The sequence below is a fragment of the Melanerpes formicivorus genome, unplaced genomic scaffold (assembly GCF_026170545.1).
Source record: "Melanerpes formicivorus ecotype bairdi unplaced genomic scaffold, bMelFor1.0.p_v2 SCAF_52, whole genome shotgun sequence".
NCBI classification, from domain to species: Eukaryota; Metazoa; Chordata; class Aves; order Piciformes; family Picidae; genus Melanerpes; species Melanerpes formicivorus.
The window spans coordinates 505,946-524,003 of record NW_027142404.1 but is presented as its reverse complement, the minus strand read 5'-3'; the positions used below and the strand labels follow the sequence as shown (position 1 = coordinate 524,003).

The 18,058-nt window shown below is 50.3% G+C and overlaps 1 protein-coding gene across 1 annotated transcript in view; it reads right to left on the bottom strand.

Moving 5' to 3' along the window:
• Window positions 1–18,058, bottom strand: part of CPS1 (carbamoyl-phosphate synthase 1) — a 144,705-nt gene that overhangs the window by 12,797 nt on the left and 113,850 nt on the right. The window contains exons 28-31 of the mRNA XM_068160742.1: window positions 14,926–15,003; window positions 10,557–10,664; window positions 7,714–7,803; window positions 3,847–4,017 (exon numbers count right to left, since the gene is read on the bottom strand). Coding sequence (XP_068016843.1) covers window positions 3,847–4,017; window positions 7,714–7,803; window positions 10,557–10,664; window positions 14,926–15,003 — 447 coding nt within the window. The remainder of the gene's footprint in view (window positions 1–3,846; window positions 4,018–7,713; window positions 7,804–10,556; window positions 10,665–14,925; window positions 15,004–18,058) is intronic.

The following is an 18,058-nucleotide window of genomic DNA, read 5'->3' as shown; positions in this document are numbered from 1 at the left end:
AACAACTTCATGCACCAGTATAGGTTGGGAATGGACCTGCTAGAGAGCAGGGAAGGTGAAAGGGACCTGGGGGTCCTGGTGGATGGGAGGTTGACCATGAGCCAGCAATGTGCTCTGGTGGCCAAGAAGGCCAATGACATCCTGGGGTGGATTAGAAGGAGTGTAGTTAGTAGGTGGAAAGATGTTCTCCTCCCCCTCTACTCTGCCCTGGTGAGGCCACATCTGGAATATTGTGTCCAGTTCTGGGAACCTCAGCTCAGGAAGGACCTCAGGGAACTGCTTGAAAGAGTCCAGAGCAGAGCCACAAAGATGCTGGTGGCAGTGGAACATCTCCCTGCTGAGGGAGAATCGAGGAGAATCTGAGGGAGCTGAGGGCTCTGGAGCTTGGAGAGGAGGAGCCTGAGAGGTGACCTCATTGCTGTTGCTAAAGCTGTGCAGGGGGAGTGCCCAGAGGCTGGAGCCAGGCTCTGCTGGGGGATGCCCAATGCCAGCACAAGGGCAGTGGTGGAAGCTGAGGCAGAGGAAGTGCCATGGAAACAGGAGGAGGAATTTTTTCCCTGTGAGGGTGACAGAGGCCTGGAGCAGGCTGCCCAGGGGGGTTGTGGAGTCTCCTTCTCTGGAGATATTCCAACCCCACCTGGATGTGTTCCTGTGTGACCTGCTGTAGGTGACCCTGCTCTGGCAGGGGGGTTGGACTGGATGAGCTTTTGAGGTCCCTTCCAGCCCCTAACACTCTGTGATTCTGTGATTCTGTGAAGGAGAGTTTTGCATTCTCAGTGCATTTAAGACCTGCTGAAGAAACAAAATCCCATTTCCATGCAAATATTCCTAGCAATAAAACATCTAAGGACAGAAAATAGGCTGCATGAGCTAGCAGGGTGAGGCAGGTTTAACTGGAATGTCTTTTCAAAGGTTAGCACTTCCAAAAGTATTAGCAGGGTTTTTCTACCTGACAAATCCACACAGAACACAAGCATCATAAAAGGCTTTGTGGGGAAGCTTTGAGGAGTGGAGCTGGGTATTCTGCTCTGCAGCCAGCACTCCCAGGAGAGACAGAAAGAACTCTTTGACAGTTTAGCTAATAACAGCATGGAAGCCCCAGGTCTAAATAGACATTTATAAAACTGAAAAAGTCTTGCTAGAGAGCCAAGCAGAGCCTGGGCTGCAGCAAGAGAAGCAGAGCCAGCAGGTCAGGGGAGGTGATTCTTCCCCTCTGCTCCACTCTGGAGCACTGTGTCCAGTTCTGGAGTCTCTATTCCAGGAGGGATCTGGAGGTGCTGGAAGGTGTCCAGAGAAGGGCCACGAGGGTGAGCAGAGGGCTGGAGCTGCTCTGCTGTGGAGACAGACTGAGAGAGTTGGGGTTGTTCAGTCTGGAGAAGAGAAGGCTCTGAGGAGACCTTCTTGTGGCCTTCCAGTATCTGAAAGGGGCTACAGGAAAGCTGGGGAGGGACTTTTGAGGGTGTCAGGGTGTGATAGGACTGGGGGGAATGGAGAAAAACAAAAAGTGGGGAGATTCAGTTTGGACGTCAGGAAGAAGTTGTTCCCCATGAGGGTGGTGAGAGACTGGCAGAGGTTGCCCAGGGAGGTGGTGGAAGCCTCATCCCTGGAGGTTTTTCAGGCCAGGCTGGATGTGGCTGTGAGCAACCTGCTGTGGTGTGAGGTGTCCCTGGCCATGGCAGGGGGGTTGCAGCTGGCTGATCCTTGAGGTCCCTTCCAACCCTGACAATTCTACAACTCTATGATTCTTAGGAGCAGGACAAAACTGCTTAGGCAGGGGGGTTGGACCCAATGATCTCTTGAGGTCCCTTCCAACCTGCAATATACTATGATACTGCAACATTAAATAAATAAATCAATAAATTAGAATGCCCTTCTGTGGCAGCAAAGTAAAGTACAAAGCTACTTCAGGACCTCCCAATCACATGAGCTGGTTTGTGGCACCCATCAGGTTTGCATTTTAGAAGGTCTGAATATTTTATTAGAGCAAAGATGTTAGCTGATGTTAGGAAAGATGTTAGCACTTTGATGCAACACACTTTGGTATCCTGAGTGCTGGAGAAGTTTAATAACTTCTTGGCCCCTCTTGGCCCTGCTGGGTCACCCCATTTTCTGAATCACAGAATTGTCAGGGTTGGAAAGGACCTCAAGGATCATCCAGTTCCAATCCCACTGCCATGGGCAGGGACACCTCACACTACAGCAGCTTGCTCACAGCCACATCCAGCCCAACCTTCAAAACCTCCAGGGATAAGGCTTCTAGCACCTCCCTGGGCAACCTCTTCCAGTGTCTCACCACCCTCATGGGGTGCATCTTCTTCCTGACATCCAATCTGAATCTCCCCACTTCGTGTTTTGTTCCATCCCCCCCAGTCCTATCACTCCTTGACATGCTACAAACTCCCTCCTCAGCTTTCCTGCAGTCCCCTCCACATACTGGAAGGCCACAAGAAGGTCCCCTCTGAGCCTTCTCTTCTCCAGACCAATTTGAACTGGTGGTGCATATAAAGAGGATTTTGTGCATTCCAAAGCCCATGTCCCAAGATAAAACTGGGGGAAGGGGGAACTCAAAACACAAACTTGGTCCTATCCCCATATGTAAGATAATGAAATAAACTGAATGCAGTGCCCAGTTCTGCAAGAGCACATAGAGTGGATCAGCAGTGAGTTCACAGATGGCACCAAGTGAGGTGTCAGTGTTGATCTGCACCAGGGCAAGAAGGCCCTAGACAGGGACTTGGATAGATTGGATCCATGGACAACATTACAAAGAGGAGCTCCAACAAGGCCAAGTGCCAGGGCCTGCACTTAAGTCACAACAACCCCAAGGAATCCTCCAAGCTTGGGGCAGTGTGGCTGGAAAGCTGCTGGCAGAAAGGGACCTGGGGGTGCTAAGGGACAAGCAGCTGAAGAGGAGCCAGCAGTGTGCCCAGGTGGCCAAGAAAGCCAAAGGCATCCCTGGCTGGGATCAGCAATGCTGTGTCCAGCAGCAGCAGGGGAGGGGATTGTCCCCTGGCACTCAGCTCTGGGGAGGCCACACCTCGAGTGCTGTGTCCAGTTTTGGGCACCTCAAGACAGGAGAGATGTGGAGGTGCTGGAGCCAGGGCAGAGGAGGGCAAGGAAGCTGGGGAAGGGCCTGGAGAAGAAATCGATGGAGAGCAACTGCAGGAGCTGGGGATGGTTAGTGTGAAGCAGAGGAGGCTGAGGGGAGACCTCCTGGCTCTCTACAGCTCCCTGAAAGGAGGTTGTGGAGAGCTTGGGTGCTGGTCTCTTCTCACAGGTCATTAGCCATAGAAGAAGAGGGAAGAGCCTCAAGCTGCAGCAGGGCAGGTTCAGAGTGGACAGGAGGAAGAATTTTTCCCCATCAGGCATGGTCAGGGCTTGGAATGTGCTGCCCAGGGAGGTGGTGGAGTCCCCAAGGCTGGATGTGTTTCAAGGTGGTTTGGCTGTGGTGCTTGGGGCTGTGGTTTAGGGGTGACCTTGTAGAGTAGGGCTCTGGGTTGGACTTGGAGATGCTGAGGCTCTTTTCCAACCTGAATGTCTCTGTGACTCTGTGATTTATTATGCAGTTCAGAAGCATGATTCATAGGAGGTCAGAAGGAAGAAATAAAGGAAGGATGATTCTCTTAATAATCACTGGATCATTTTCCTCTGAAGTTTTTTTTCTCTGAAATTCCCAACATACTTCATCTTGACAGCAACTCCAAAAGGTCAGTTTGGCCTCTGGCCAGTGAGTAAATTGCTCTCTCTGGGTCCTGAGGCACTAACTTGGCTGTGAGGGCGCCAGGTGCTGGCTCTGCTGTATGGGGTTAGGTTGGGGCTTTTTTGGTGTTCTTCTGGAAACCATACCTTAATCCCAACATATTTGGATGGAATAATGGGATGTTCCAGTGTGGGGAGGGATGACTCCTCAACCTCCTTTCCAATCATCACTTTTGTGGCCACGTCGATGAAGTCCACACCCAGAGTCTTCGACACGAATGGGAAGGAGCGGGAGGCACGCAGGTTGCACTCTATGACCTTAGGGGGGTGGGGGATTAGAAAGGAGAAGTATCAGGCACTGAGCAGTGAAGAAACAGAGTGATTCATATTTCTGCCAGTCAGCCCTCACTCCTCTTGGCAGGGAGGCTCTTCAGATTGCCACAGAAGAGATGGAGAAATGGTGCTCAATATCACAATCAGCAGTGAGGTGGTGATGGGCTATGCCCATCCTGAAAGCAGGGGGGGAGGGCTTGTGAGAGTGTTTGCCCTCCCTGGAGGGGGTTTTTTCCCCTGGGAAACTGACTTGGTCTGTTCCACTCCCTCCCCCCCACTTTGTCCAGCAGGAGTATAAAAGGGAGGACATTGCAGCCATTGCTCTCTCTTCCTTCTGCTTTGTGGGGATGAAGGAGAGTTGCTGCTGGCTTGCTGCTCCCCTGCCATGTGGTCCTCCCTGCTGCTTCCACACTTTGCAAAGGACTAGTTCTGTATCTCACATTTCTTTTCCTTTTCCCATCCATCCTTGTTCCTTACCCATGTGAACCTTGCATGTCATTGTTACATAAATATATATATATATATAGTGTTTAAAGAAAAATTCTTTGCCTCTCTACTTCCAAGCTGAACCCAAGTTATTTTTCATTATCAGTTTCCTCTTCATTTAGAATAGAATAGAAAAGCATTAACCAGGTTGGAAGAGACCTTTGAGATCATTGAGTCCAACCTATCATCCAACACCATCTAATCAACTAAACCATGGCACCAAGAAGCCCATCCAGTCTCTTCCTCCTCCAGTGATGGGGACTCCACCACCTCCCTGGGCAGCCCATGCCAAAGGCCAATCTCTCTGTGAAGAACTTCTACCTAACATCCAGCCTAAACTTCCCCTGGCACAGCTTCAGACTGTGTCCTCTTGTTCTGGTGCTGCTTGCCTGGGAGAAGAGACCAACCCCCACCTGGCTACAACCTCCCTTCAGGTAGTTGTAAACAGCAAGAAGGTCTCCCCTGAGCCTCCTCTTCTCCAGGCTAAGCAACCCCAGCTCCCTCAGCCTCTCCTCATAGGGCTGTGCTCCAGACTCCTATCATAGTATCAGTCAGGGTTGGAAGGGACCACAAGGATCATCTAGTTCCAACCCCCCTGCCATGGGCAGGGACACCCCACACTAGATCAGGCTGGCCAGAGCCTCATCCAGCCTGGGCTTAAACACCTCCAGGGACAGGGCCCCAATCACCTCCCTGGACAACCCCTTCCAGGGCTTTACCACTCTCATGGGGAAGAACTTCCTCCTCACCTCCAGCCTGAATTTCCCCACCTCCAGCTTCATTCCATTCCCCCTAGTCCTATCACTACCTGAGATCCTGAGAAGTCCCTCCCCAGCCTTCTTGTAGGCCCCCTTCAGATAATGGATTCTTGGTGGATTTGCTCCCCTCCCTTTTTTCTCTCCCTATTGGGAAAGAGGAGCGGGGAAGCAGGGGAGGGATTCTCAGCCTTGCCCCAATCTGAGCTTTTAAGCCCCAGTTAAGGCTCAAACCACCACATGAGGGATGGGTAGCAGCCAGGCTGAGGTACAAGGAGCCTGAATCAACCTGGGGGATGCTATGACTCTATGATGTTCTGCAACTCTAAGGTGCCAGAGGCATGGAAACCTATGCACAGGCATTAGGTACAACCTCTAGAAGCCCATCTTGTTCTTCTTCTATGGTAGTGATGCCTCTTGCATGACTGGGCTGCCCTTATCAACTTTCCTCAGGTACATGCAGAAGTCACTCAGTGATCCAAGCAAGAAACAGAGTTTTTGCCTCCTGCTGGGAAGTGCACCATGCAGCCCATCAGCAAAAGAGCAACTGCTGTGAGAATGAGGGCAGGATGAAGGTGAGCATGGAGGGGTGAGTCAAGACAAAATGAAAAAGGGATTTGTTGAGAGAAAAGGTAAACAGAGATGTGGGAAAGAAAGGAAGGGGAAACTCCATTCTGGTCCTTTGTGGAGTTTCTGCATACCTGTAGAATCATAAAATTGCCAGGTTTGGAAGGGACCTCAAGTATCAGCCAGTTCCAGCCCCCCTGCCATGGCCAGGGACACCTCACACTACAGCAGCTTGCTCACAGCCACATCCAGCCTGGCTGCAAAAACCTCCAGGGATGAGGCTTCCACCACCTCCCTGGGCAGCCTCTGCCAGTCTCTCACCACCCTCATGGGGAAGAACTTCTTCCTAACATCCAATCTGAATCCACCCACTTTTTGCTCTATTCCCCCCAATCCTATCAGTCCCTGACACCCTCAAAAGTCCCTCCTCAGCTTTCCTGTAGCTTTCTATGTGTGAAACAGAACCAAGGTGAAGAGCAGTAAGTATATCTTCCTCAAACAATATCCCTAACCCAGGTTCTTTCAGCAACGATGCATCTCTTCTATACCACCTCAGGTTTTCTCTCCATTCACCACTTTCTCAGCCATACTCTACTGACACTCCTCTGACCTCCTTCCATTAGCAAGAGAAATCTGATTGTCACTCATAAAGGGTTAGACATTCTCTGTTAATGATGCTATTTAGATAACCATCTTGATGGTTGATAGTAAAAGCTTAAACACTGAAATTGCATTCTTTTCTTTACAGGATTAGAGGATCTTAGGGGTAAGAAGGCACCTTTGGAGATCTTCCTGGTCCAACCCCCCTGCCAGAGCAGGACCAGAGAATCCAGCACAGGTCACACAGGAACACATCCAAACAGGGATGGAAAGGCTCCAGAGAAGGAGACTCCACAACCTCTCTGGGCAGCCTCTTCCAGTGCTCTGTCACCCTCACAGTGAATAAGTTCTTCCTTATGTTGAGCTGGAACCTCCTGTGCTGTCCCTGTCCCGTCCCTGTCCCTTTCTTCCTGACTCCAAGCCCTCAGATATTGATAGACATTGATCAGATCCCCTCTCAGTCTTCTTCTCCCCACACTAAACAGCCCCAGGGCTCTCAGCCTCTCCTCACCAGGTAGGGCTCCAGTCCCTTCAGCATCATTGCAGCCCTCCCTTGGACTCCCTCCAGCAGATCCCTGTCCCTCCTGAACTGGGGAGCCCAGAACTGGATGCAATATTCCAGGTGAAGCCTCACTAGGGCAGAGTAGAGTGGAAGGAGAACCTCCCTTGATCTACAAAGCCCTCATTTCAGTGATGAAAATAGCTAAAGTTGGAAGATATCAGAGACCTAAAAGCAATGCCATTTGGTTCATAGGATGAGCCACAGGTCCCACTCCTCCCCATTGTGACCAAGACTGATCCTTTTGGTTTAGTTGATTAGGTGGTGTTGGATGATGGGTTGGACGTGATGATCTTGAAGGTCTCTTCCAACATGGTCTGGTCTACTCTACTTCTATTCTATTCTATTCTATTCTATTCTATTCTATTCTATTCTATTCTATTCTATTCTATTCTATTCTATTCTATTCTACTCTATTCCATTCCATTCTATTCCATTCCATTCTTTTGGGAAGGACAGCAGCCCACAGTGCAACAAAGATGGGCCTGACAGGTAGTGCCACCAGACTTCCTGTACCCTCAGCGTGAAGGCAGTGGAGGATGCTCTCTGGCCCAGAGGGAAGGATTGCTGGGGGCCTAGGAATGGCATAGGTGAGCTACATATTGTCAGGGAATGCAGGTTAGTAACCCACAGGTGGCTGGCAGGACAGGAACCATGCACCTGGTGATCCAAACTGAGAGGTTGCATTCCTTCAGCATCCAACAGAGCTCTTACCAGCACATCGTTGCCTCGCACCAGGAACTGAATGTTGAAGGGGCCAGAGATGGCAAAGGCTTTTGCAATCTTTTTGGTAGCAGCTTTTACCTGTCAAAAACAAACAGCTGCAGTTAAAATGTATGTATATATCAATCAACCAGTGCCTCAAGAGAAACAGCATTCTGGCAGTCAATCCTCTAACAGGTAGATTCCTTTAAAGGTGGTGTGGCTCTGCCCTAGCTTGTTTTCCTCCATACCCTCACTCTGGCAACAACATCCTCTCTCAGAACCAAACACTGAATTTGCCTGGCAACCTGGAGTCCAGTTGGAGGCCTGTGTCTAGTGGAGACCCTCAGGGGTCAGTACTGGGTATTGCTCTCTACAATTCCCTGAAGGGAGGTTGTGGACAGGCAGATGTTGGTCTCTTCTCCCAGGCACCCAGCACCAGAACAAGAGGACACAGTCTCAAGATGCACCAGAGGGGGTTCAGACTGGATGTTGGGAGGAAATCCTACACAGAGAGAGTGATTGCCCATGGGAATGGGCTGCCCAGGGAGGTGGTGGGGTCACCATCATTGGAGGTGTTCAGGAGGAGACTTGATGGGGTGCTTGGTGCCATGGTTTACTTGATTAGGTTGTGCTGGATGATAGGTTGGACGCGATGATCTTGAAGGTCTCTTTCAACCTGGTCTATTCTATTCTATTCTATTCTATTCTATTCCATTCCATTCCATTCCATTCCATTCCATTCCATTCCATTCCATTCCATTCCATTCCATTCCATATCATAGAATCATAGAATTGTTTAGGGTTGGAAGGGACCTCAAGGATCATCCAGTTCCAACCCCCTGCCATGGCCAGGGACACCTCACACTACAGCAGCTTGCTCACAGCCACATTCAGGCTCAATATATTCATCAATGAGCTGAATGAGGGCACAGAGGGCACTACCAGCAAGTTTGCTGAGGATACCAGGCTGACACAGGAGGGTTGTGTTGTCATTCAGCCAGACCTGGACAGGCTGAGAGCTGGGCAGGGAGAAATGGAATGAAACTTTACAAGGGCAAGGGCAGAGGGAAAGAACAACCCCATGGAGCAGGATAGGTTGGGGACTGAGCTGTTGGAGAGAAGTGAAGGGGAAAGGGACCTGTGGGTCCTGCTGGATAGGAGGTTGACCATGAGCCAGCAGTGTGCTCTGGTGGCCATTTTAGAAAAGCAATGGCCATTTCTCTCCATAGAATCTTATACCCAGCTTGGGAGGGAGTTCTAAAGCTCACCTTGTCCAACCCCCCTGCAGAGAGCAGGAACATCCTCAACTAGATCAGGTCACCCTGATTATCAAGTTACTGCTGTAAAATTCATCTGTGGAGTATGCTGTCCCCACAATCAAGTTCCTTTCACCTTCCATCCTCCAGAAACAAAGCACTGAGGTAGGGAAGACCTCTTAGCAGACAGCCCTTCAATTACCAGGACGGCAGCAGGGTGCACTATCGAACAGTCTCCAGCCCTTCCTCAGCACCAAGCTGCCATGCAATCCAGAGACAGTATTAACAGTGCTTTGGCAACATCTAAAGGCAACACAGCATCTCCTCTTAGACAACTTCTGCTCACTAGGTTTAGCATGCTCTTAACTGGACAAAGCAGAGGTTATTGTTAAGCAGATTCATAGAACAGTCCAGGCTGGAAGGGACCTCCAAAGCTCATCCAGTCTGACCTCCCTACAGTCAGCAGGGACATCCTCAACCAGATCAGGTTGCCCAGAACCCTGTACAGCCTCACCTTGAATACCTCCAGGGGTGGGGCCTCAACCACCTGCCTGGGCAACCTGTTCCAGTGTTCCACCACCTTCATGGTGAAGAACTTCTTCCTGATTGTGGCAGTTCAGGCTGGGTGCCTCCTGTTACTGCCACATCAGTTACACCTCCAGTGTCCTGAGTGTCCAACCCAGTAGGGGGACACAGGAAACAGCATATTTCATATCCATAAATCCTGCACCCTATAAATCCATCTGCAAAGTCCTTCTCTTCCTCTTTCTTCCCTCTCTGCACCTGTGGGAGATGCTCCCTATTGGGTAACAGTGGAGGAGTATCTCAAGGCCTGGTTGCACTGGTTTGAGGCCAGGCAGATCCTCTCCTGCCCCTGGGAGGGACAAAAGAATGACACTCAGACAAATGGTTGCAAAAGTGATGGAAAGTTCAAATGGAAAAGCAGTAAGTGTTTTACAGAAGCTACTAAGCATAGTGACAAAGATACCCAAAGCATGCAGAGTCCCTTCCAGCACACCCAAAGGACTCCCAACACTTCCCTTCTCCCCACCTGAGGGTCTACCCAAAACCCCCAAGGCTCTTTCTTTCCCCCCCACTGCTAGGCAAGTCTCTGTCTAGCCAAGTCTGAGACTGCCTCTCCTCCCCCCCCCCCCACACACACACTTCTCCTCCTGGCATTAGGCCTAGCCAGCCATGAGAGGCTTTGAGATACTCCTCCAGCATTCCCTGATAGGGAGCATCTCCCATGGGAGCGGAGAGGGAAGAAAGAGGAAGAGAAAGACTTTGCAGATGGATTTATGGGGGTGCAGGATTTATGGGTATGAAATACACTGTTTCCTGTGTCCACCTTACTGGGTTGGACACTCAGGACACCAGAGGTGTAACTGATGTGGCAGTGACAGGAGGCACCCAGCCTGAACTGCCACACAGATACCCAGTCTCAACCTGCCATCACCAATCTGTGTGCAGTTAAAGACATCTCTGGGAAATTCAGTAGCAAGGACACGCTGGTGACTCAGTTCTCCCAAGCAAAGGGGGAAAGCAGATTGAAGCTCTTAGTTCTGTCTCTCTTTTCAGTGCCAGTGCAACACTTACCTTCTCCAAGGCTCCCTGGCTAATGGTCTGTGTGGGTAACACCAGGGTGGCATCACCGGAGTGGACGCCTGCGTCCTCGACGTGCTCGGAAATGGCATGGGAGATAACCTGTGTGCAGTAACAAGAGAGCAGTTAGCCACCTCTTGTGCTTTGGGGCTGGGAGCTTAGCTTAGTGTCTTAGTCATAAACAAGAGTAGGAACTTTCTGGGCATCTTTGAGTAGAGGATGAAGGATAAAAAGCATTACCAGTGGGTAAAAAAGAATCACAAGTGACTCGTCTATATCATTCCATTGGCTCACTGACTAGGATAAAGTTTGGAATGAGGGAAACACAGAATTGGAAGGGTTGGAAGGGACCTCAAGGATCAGTCAGTTCCAACCCCCCTGTCATGGCCAGGGGCACCTCACACTAGAGCTGCTTGCTCACAGCCACATCCAGCCTGGCCTCAAAAACCTCCAGGCATGAGGCTTCCACCACCTCCCTGGGCAACCTCTGCCAGTGTCTCACCACCCTCATGGGGAACAACTTCTTCCTAACATCCAATCTCAATCTACCCACTCCTAGTTTTGCTCCATTCCCCCCAGTCCTATCACTCCCTAACACCCTAAAAAGTCCTTCCCCAGCTTTCCTGTAGCCCCCTTCAGATACTGGAAGGCCACAAGAAGGTCTCCTCAGAGCCTTCTCTTCTCCAGACTGAACAGCCCCAACTCTCTCAGTCTGTCTCCAGAGCAGAGCAGCTCCAGCCCTCTGCTCATCCTCGTGTCCCTTCTCTGGACACCTTCCAGCACCTCCAGATCCTTCCTGCAATAGAGGCTCCAGAACTGGACACAGTGCTCCAGGTGGGGTCTCAGCAGAGGGGGAGAATCCCCTCCCTCAACCAGCACAAATGACTCTCTTCTCCTTTTGTCCTTCTCTGACATTGTGCTTTGTTTTGCTCCCTCATCTCTATCCTGACCTTCTGCTGGCTGAACTGACTTGTGTCATGTCTCTGAAGGTACCAAACAAAAGGGGGTAGGTGGGAGGAGGCTGTGGAAGCCCTCTGGGTATTCCAGTGGGGGATGATTCTGTACAAGGGGATCCTTGTATTTGTGGGTTTTTTATTCCTGAATTGTAAATATATGTAAATATATTTTCATAGAATCAGTCAGGGTTGGAAGGGACCACAAGGGTCATCTAGTTCCATGGGCAGGGACACCCCACACTAGGTCAGGCTGGCCACAGCCTCAGCCAGCCTGGGCTTAAACACTTCCAAGGACGGGGCCTCAACCACCTCCCTGGACAACCCATTCCAGGGCTTCACCACTCTCATGGGGAAGAACTTCCTCCTCACCTCCAGCCTCAATCTCCCCACCTCCAGCTTCATTCCATTCCCCCTAGTCCTAGCACTACCTGAGATCCTGAGAAGTCCCTCCCCAGCCTTCCTGTAGCCCCCTACATATGTCCATATGTCCATATTCACTGCATTTTATACATCCAGATTTTAGCTTACCTTTTGTAAATATAACTGCCACTTTGCTTTCTGAGTTTGGGGGTTCTTCATTGTTTGTGGGGTTTGGTTTTGTTTTGTTTGGGGGGGGGGGATGTAGTATAATCTAGTGGTAAATTCCAGTTAGCTAGGGGATGACTTTCACAGGGTATCAGGGGTTGGAAGGGACCCAAAGAGATCATTGAGTCCAACCCCACTGTCAGAGCAGGACCATACAATATAGCTCAGGTCAGAGAGGAATGCATCCAGACAGGCCTTGAAAGTCTCCAGAGAAGGAGACTCCACAACCTCTCTGGGCAGCCTGTTCCAGTGCTCTGTGATCCTTGCAGTAAAGAAGTTCCCCCTTGTGTTGAGGTGGAACCTCCTGTGCTGCAGCTTACATCCATTGCTCCTTGTCCTATCACAGGCAGCAAGTGAGCAGAGCCTGTCCCCTCCCTCCTGACAGCCAGCCCTCAGATATTTATACACATTTATTAAATCCCCTCTAAGTCTTCCCTTTTCCATACTAAAAAGCCCCAGGTCCTTCAGCCTCTCCTTATAAGACTTTCAACCCACCACACCACCTCACCCTCCCCCAGCAACTGCTTCCCCACTGTCCAGCCCAGCAGCACAGCCTCCTAAACAGAGCTGTGTCCCAAGGAGGAGAGCAAGGGAGGAAAAAGAGAACTTCCCAAGATGTTAGGAGGAAGATGCCTGAAGCAGACACAAGATATATGAACAGGCTCCCTTCAGGCATTGGAAGGCAGATCCAAGGTCCCACTGGAGCCTTCTCTTCTCCAGGCTGAACACCCCCAGCTCCCTCAGCCTGTCCTCATAGCAGAGCTGCTCCAGGCCTTGGATCATCCTTGTGGCCTCCTCTGGAGTCACACCAACAGCTCTGTGTCCTTCTTATGCTGGGGACACCAGAAGTGGCCCCCTGATTCTAGGTGGGGTCTCAGCAGAGCAGAGTAAGCAGCAGCACACATGGCTTTCATAGACAGATGTGCTTTCAGAGAGTTCCTCTTGGAGTTTTTTAAGTCCCATGGATAAGCAAACTCTGAGGGTGATAAAACCTACCACAGTCTGGAGATCCTATGCTTCTCTTTCTCTAACACATATTGACTCAGACTAGGCAAAAGGTAATTAAGCTAATTAGCCATTAAACCAGCTCTCTGAGTTCTGCTTGCCACAAACACAAAACAGTAGTCACTCCCCACTGCAAACAAGAATGGACTAACATCAGCTGTGTATTTCCCCCCCTTTCCACTATCCTTTGGTTTATTTTAACCATGGAAGTTCTTCCCCATGAGGGTGGTGAGAGACTAGAAGAGGTTGCCCAGGGAGGTGGTGGAAGCCTCATCCCTGGAGGTTATTCAGGCCAGGCTGGATGTGGCTGTGAGCAAGCTGCTCTGGTGTGAGGTGTCCCTGGCCATGGCAGGGGGGTTGGAACTGGCTGATCCTTGAAGTCCCTTCCAACCCTGGGAATTCTATGATTCTACAGAGAACAGCAAGCAGAGCCAATTCAGGCCCAGGGGGTTTCAGCTGAATGAATTCCATCAAGGTGCACTACCTCCATACCAAAAAATCAAGTGATGCTGTCTGCTAATTAAAGATGAATACTGAAACCAGACTATTTCTATTCAGTGAGGAGTCTGTGATTTTCCTGTGTGGGGTTGGTTTGAGCTTTGTGTGTGTGTGTGTGAGAGAGAGAGAGAGGGAGAGAGAGAGAGAACAGCCATTGATTAATAATGAAAAGCAAGGTGAAGCTGTACTAACAAAATAACAGTGGTTTAGATCATAACACCTGCTGATGCAGCTCTGCTAAAAGCCATTTGTGAAGGCAGTGATTTGTAAATCCAGCCAAAATTATCCTCTAAAGGGTTCACATGGCTAAGAATTGCCTAAACCAAGAGCTGTTTAGGTGTGTAAAATCAGGTGGGTTGATCTTTTCAGGCACAGGCGTTTTAGAACAAAGATGAATTAATCTTTTCTTGTTTCTCTACTCAGCATGAATCCAGAATTATACAGAATCACACACAATTAACCAGGTTGGAAAAGACCTTTGAGATCATCAGGTCCAACTTATCACCCAACACTAACCCATGGCACTGTCTCATCCAGGCTGGTTTTAAACACTTCCAGTGATGGTGACTCCACCACCTGCCTGGGCAGCCCGTCCCAAAGGCCAATCTCTCTTCCTGGGAAGAATTTCTTTCTCACATCCAGCCCTAACTTCCCCTGGCACAGCTCGAGACTGTGTCCTCTCCTTCTGTCATAGGCTGCCTGGGAGAAAAGACCACCCCCCACCTGGCTACAACCTCCCTTCAGGGAGTTGTGGAGAGGTCTCCCCTGAGCCTCCTCTTCTCCAGGCTAAGCAACCCCAGCTCCCTCAGCCTCTCCTCACAGGGCTGTGCTCCAGACCCCTCCCCAGCTTTCTTGCCCTTCTCTGGACACCTTCCAGCACCTCAACATATTTCCTAAACTGAGGGGCCCAGAACTGGACACAGGACTCAAGGTGTGGCCTAACCAATGCAGTGTACAGGGGCACAATGACCTCCCTGCTCCTGCTGGCCACACTGTTCCTGATGCAGGCCAGGATGCCATTGGCCCTCCTGGCTGCCTGGGCACACCACAGGCTCATGTTCAGCCTACTATCAACCAGTACCCCCAGGTCCCTCTCTGCCTGGCTGCCCTCCAGCCACTCTGTCCCCAGCCTGTGGCACTGCATGGGGTTGTTGTAGCCAACAGGCAGAACCCAGCACTCAGACTTGTTAAACCTCATGCCCTTGGACTCTGCCCATCTGTCCAGCCTGGCAAGGTCCCAGTCCATGGCTGTAGATTGAATCATTCAAACCACATGATTTTTTCCCAGGTTTAGCAGCAAAGCAAAGTGAAGGTCTTACTCTTCCTGCCTTGGCTACAGCATCCATTTCCACCTCACGGGCGTCTTCAATGAATTTTGTGAGTACCACAGGGTGATCCTGTCCACAAGAGAAGGCAAAAGAATAAAAGCTTTTGTTTGAGAACACTTTGGGGGATCATCCAGGTACTCCACTAATCCTCACTGGAAAACCTATGGGAGGAGAATCCAACAAGAGCAATCTATTTGTATCCATATTTCCACAGAGAAGTGAACCTTGAAGAGAAATAAAGAGAGAAAACTTGGCATGACTGACTGCCCCAAAGGCACTGATGCATGCATTTGAGCAATCATGAAGGTCACCATGACAGGGAAATTTAAGCAAAATCATACAGTCACAGAATTGTCAGGGTTGGAAGGGACCTCAAGGATCAGCCAGTTCCAACACCCCTATCATGGGCAGGGACATCTCACACTACAGCAGCTTGCTCACAGCCACATCCAGCCTGGCCTGATAAACCTCCAGGGATGAGGCTTCCACCACCTCCCTGGGCAACCTCTGCCAGTCTCTCACCACCCTCATGGTGAAAAGCTACCTAACATCCAATCTGAATCTACCCACTTCAAGTTATGCTCCATTCCAGCCCCCACCCCAGTCCTGTCACTCCCTGACACCCTAAAAAGTCCCTCCACAACTTTCCTGTAGCCCCCTGCAGGTACTGGAAGGCCACAATTAAGTCTCCTCAGGAGCCTTCTCTTTTGCAGACTGAACAACCCCAACTCTCTCAGTCTGTCCATGTAGGAGAGGTGCTAAAATCACAGAGAACTATTCAGTGAGATCTGGGACTTGGGCATGGAGCCAGTGACCTCTTACCCTGTCTTCCAAAGCCTTTCAAGCTTTTCTGTTCCACCTACCCCTAAGCCTCCCAGCCACCTTCCTGGACATACTGCTTCCTGGCATACTTAATGACTTTCTCCAAAGGCTGTTTGCTGAAGAGTCATATGCTCTGGGCAGCTCAGCCATTCTGTTCTCATTTCTCTGCCTGCTTTCCTAAGTCTCCTAGGCAAAAGCTCCCAGTAATCTGTCCAGGAACAACCTGTCCTTGAATCTCAGCATGTTCTGTGGCCAATGCTGCCCTCCTGGCACTGGCACTGATATAGGCTGGGCAGGGACTGTCTGGAGAGCAGCCCTGAAGAAAAGGCCTTGGGGGTGCTGGGGGAGGAGAAGCTCAACAGGAGCCAGCAGTGAGCACTTGCAGCCCAGAGAGCCAAGCAGAGCCTGGGCTGCAGCAAGAGAAGTGTGGCCAGCAGGGCCAGGGAGGGGATTCTCCCCCTCTGCTCCACTCTGCTGAGACCCCACCTGGAGCACTGGGTCCAGTTCTGGAGCCTCTATTGCAGGAAGGATCTGGAGGTGCTGGAAGGTGTCCAGAGAAGGGCCAGGAGGTTAAGCAGAGGGCTGGAGCTGCTCTGCTATGGAGACAGACTGAGAGAGTTGGGGCTGTTCAGTCTGGAGAAGAGAAGGCTCTGAGGAGACCTTCTTGTGGCCTTCCAGTATCTGGAGGGGGCTACAGGATAGCAGGGGAGGGACATTTTAGGGTGTTAGGGAGTGATAGGACTGGGGGCAATGGAGCAAAACTGGATGTGGGTGGATTGATGATTGGATGTTAGGCAGAAGTTGTTCCCCATGAGGGTGGTGAGAGACTGGAAGAGGTTGCCCAGGGAGGTGGTGGAAGCCTCATGCCTGGAGGTTTTTGAGGCCAGGCTGGATGTGGCTGTGAGCAAGCTGCTGTAGTGTGAGGTGTCCCTGGCCATGGCAGGGCGGTTGGAACTGGCTGACCCTTGAGGTCCCTTCCAACCCTGACAATTCTGTGATTCAATAAATGAGGTGACCCAGCAGGGCCACCAGTTTACTTTGCGTAATTATTAATCCCCTCCAGCACTCAGGATACCAAAGTGTACTGCAGATAGTTTTGAACTCTTCCTGGAAGAGAGAAAAAAAAATAAGTAATTAGAGTTTCAAATCATCACAATCTAGAACAGCAGTGCAGAAAATACAGTGGGGATTGAGAGCTGTTGCTACAGAAACTTTCAAGCTTTAGTGGTTTCCATATCAAGTGAACACTGAGGCAACATCTTTGCTAACATCTTTCCTAACACCACCTAACATCTTTGTTCTAATAAAATATTCAGACCTTCTAAAATGCAAGCCTGATGGCTGGCACAAACCAGCTCATGTGATTGGGAAGTCTACAAGTAGCTTTGTTGCTAAGGTTTCTCAGGCCAGGCTGGATGTGGCTGTGAGCAAGCTGCTGTAGTGTGAGGTGTCCCTGCCCATGGCAGGAGGGTTGGAACTGGATGATCCCTGAGGTCCCTTCCAAACCTGACAATTCCATGGTTCTGTGATGCCTTCCTCTGCTTCCTGCCTGATTGTGGGATGTTAGCACAGACTTCCCACTCTCCTCTAATGCTTTCTCCTTCCAGCCACCTGCTCCCACAGGTGGTTAAAAATCCAATCCTTGTTCTTCCTGGCCAGCTTTATGTCCCAGCATTTTACCTGTCCCAGCCACTATTAACTGCCTGCTATTTATTAGAGAATAAAAATGGGGAGGAATGACAGTCTGTGCAAGCTCAAAAAGGCTCCTCTTGAAAAAAATATACATAAAGCAGCTCTGAAAGTTCCAAGACACAATTTCTTACATTCATCAGTGCAAGGGTAAATTCACAGGCAAGGACAATGCCACAGCCTGCACTCTTTCATAAATTTAGTGGCTTCTTGTCCTTTAACTTTCTGTCTGGCAGCAGTTATTCACCAGCAGATTTTATATGAGCACACAGCCTTGTTTACTCCAACCTGTCTCAGCTCACACCAGAAGTCTTGGACGTTATTGACAAGAGGAATGCCAGAAGGACACAAAGCAGCTGGGAGGACGGAACAAGACTTTACCTAGGGGATGCTCTGTTGGATGGAGCAGAAGCTAAGCAAGGCTTTGTATCTAGAAAAATCACAGTCTCACAGTATCACCAAGGTTGGAAGAGACCTCAAAGATCATCAAGTCCAACCTGCTACCACAGACCTCAGGACTAAACCATGGCACCAAGTGCCACATCCAATCCCCTCTTGAACACCTCCAGGGATGGGGACTCCACCACCTCCCTGGGCAGCACATCCCAATGGC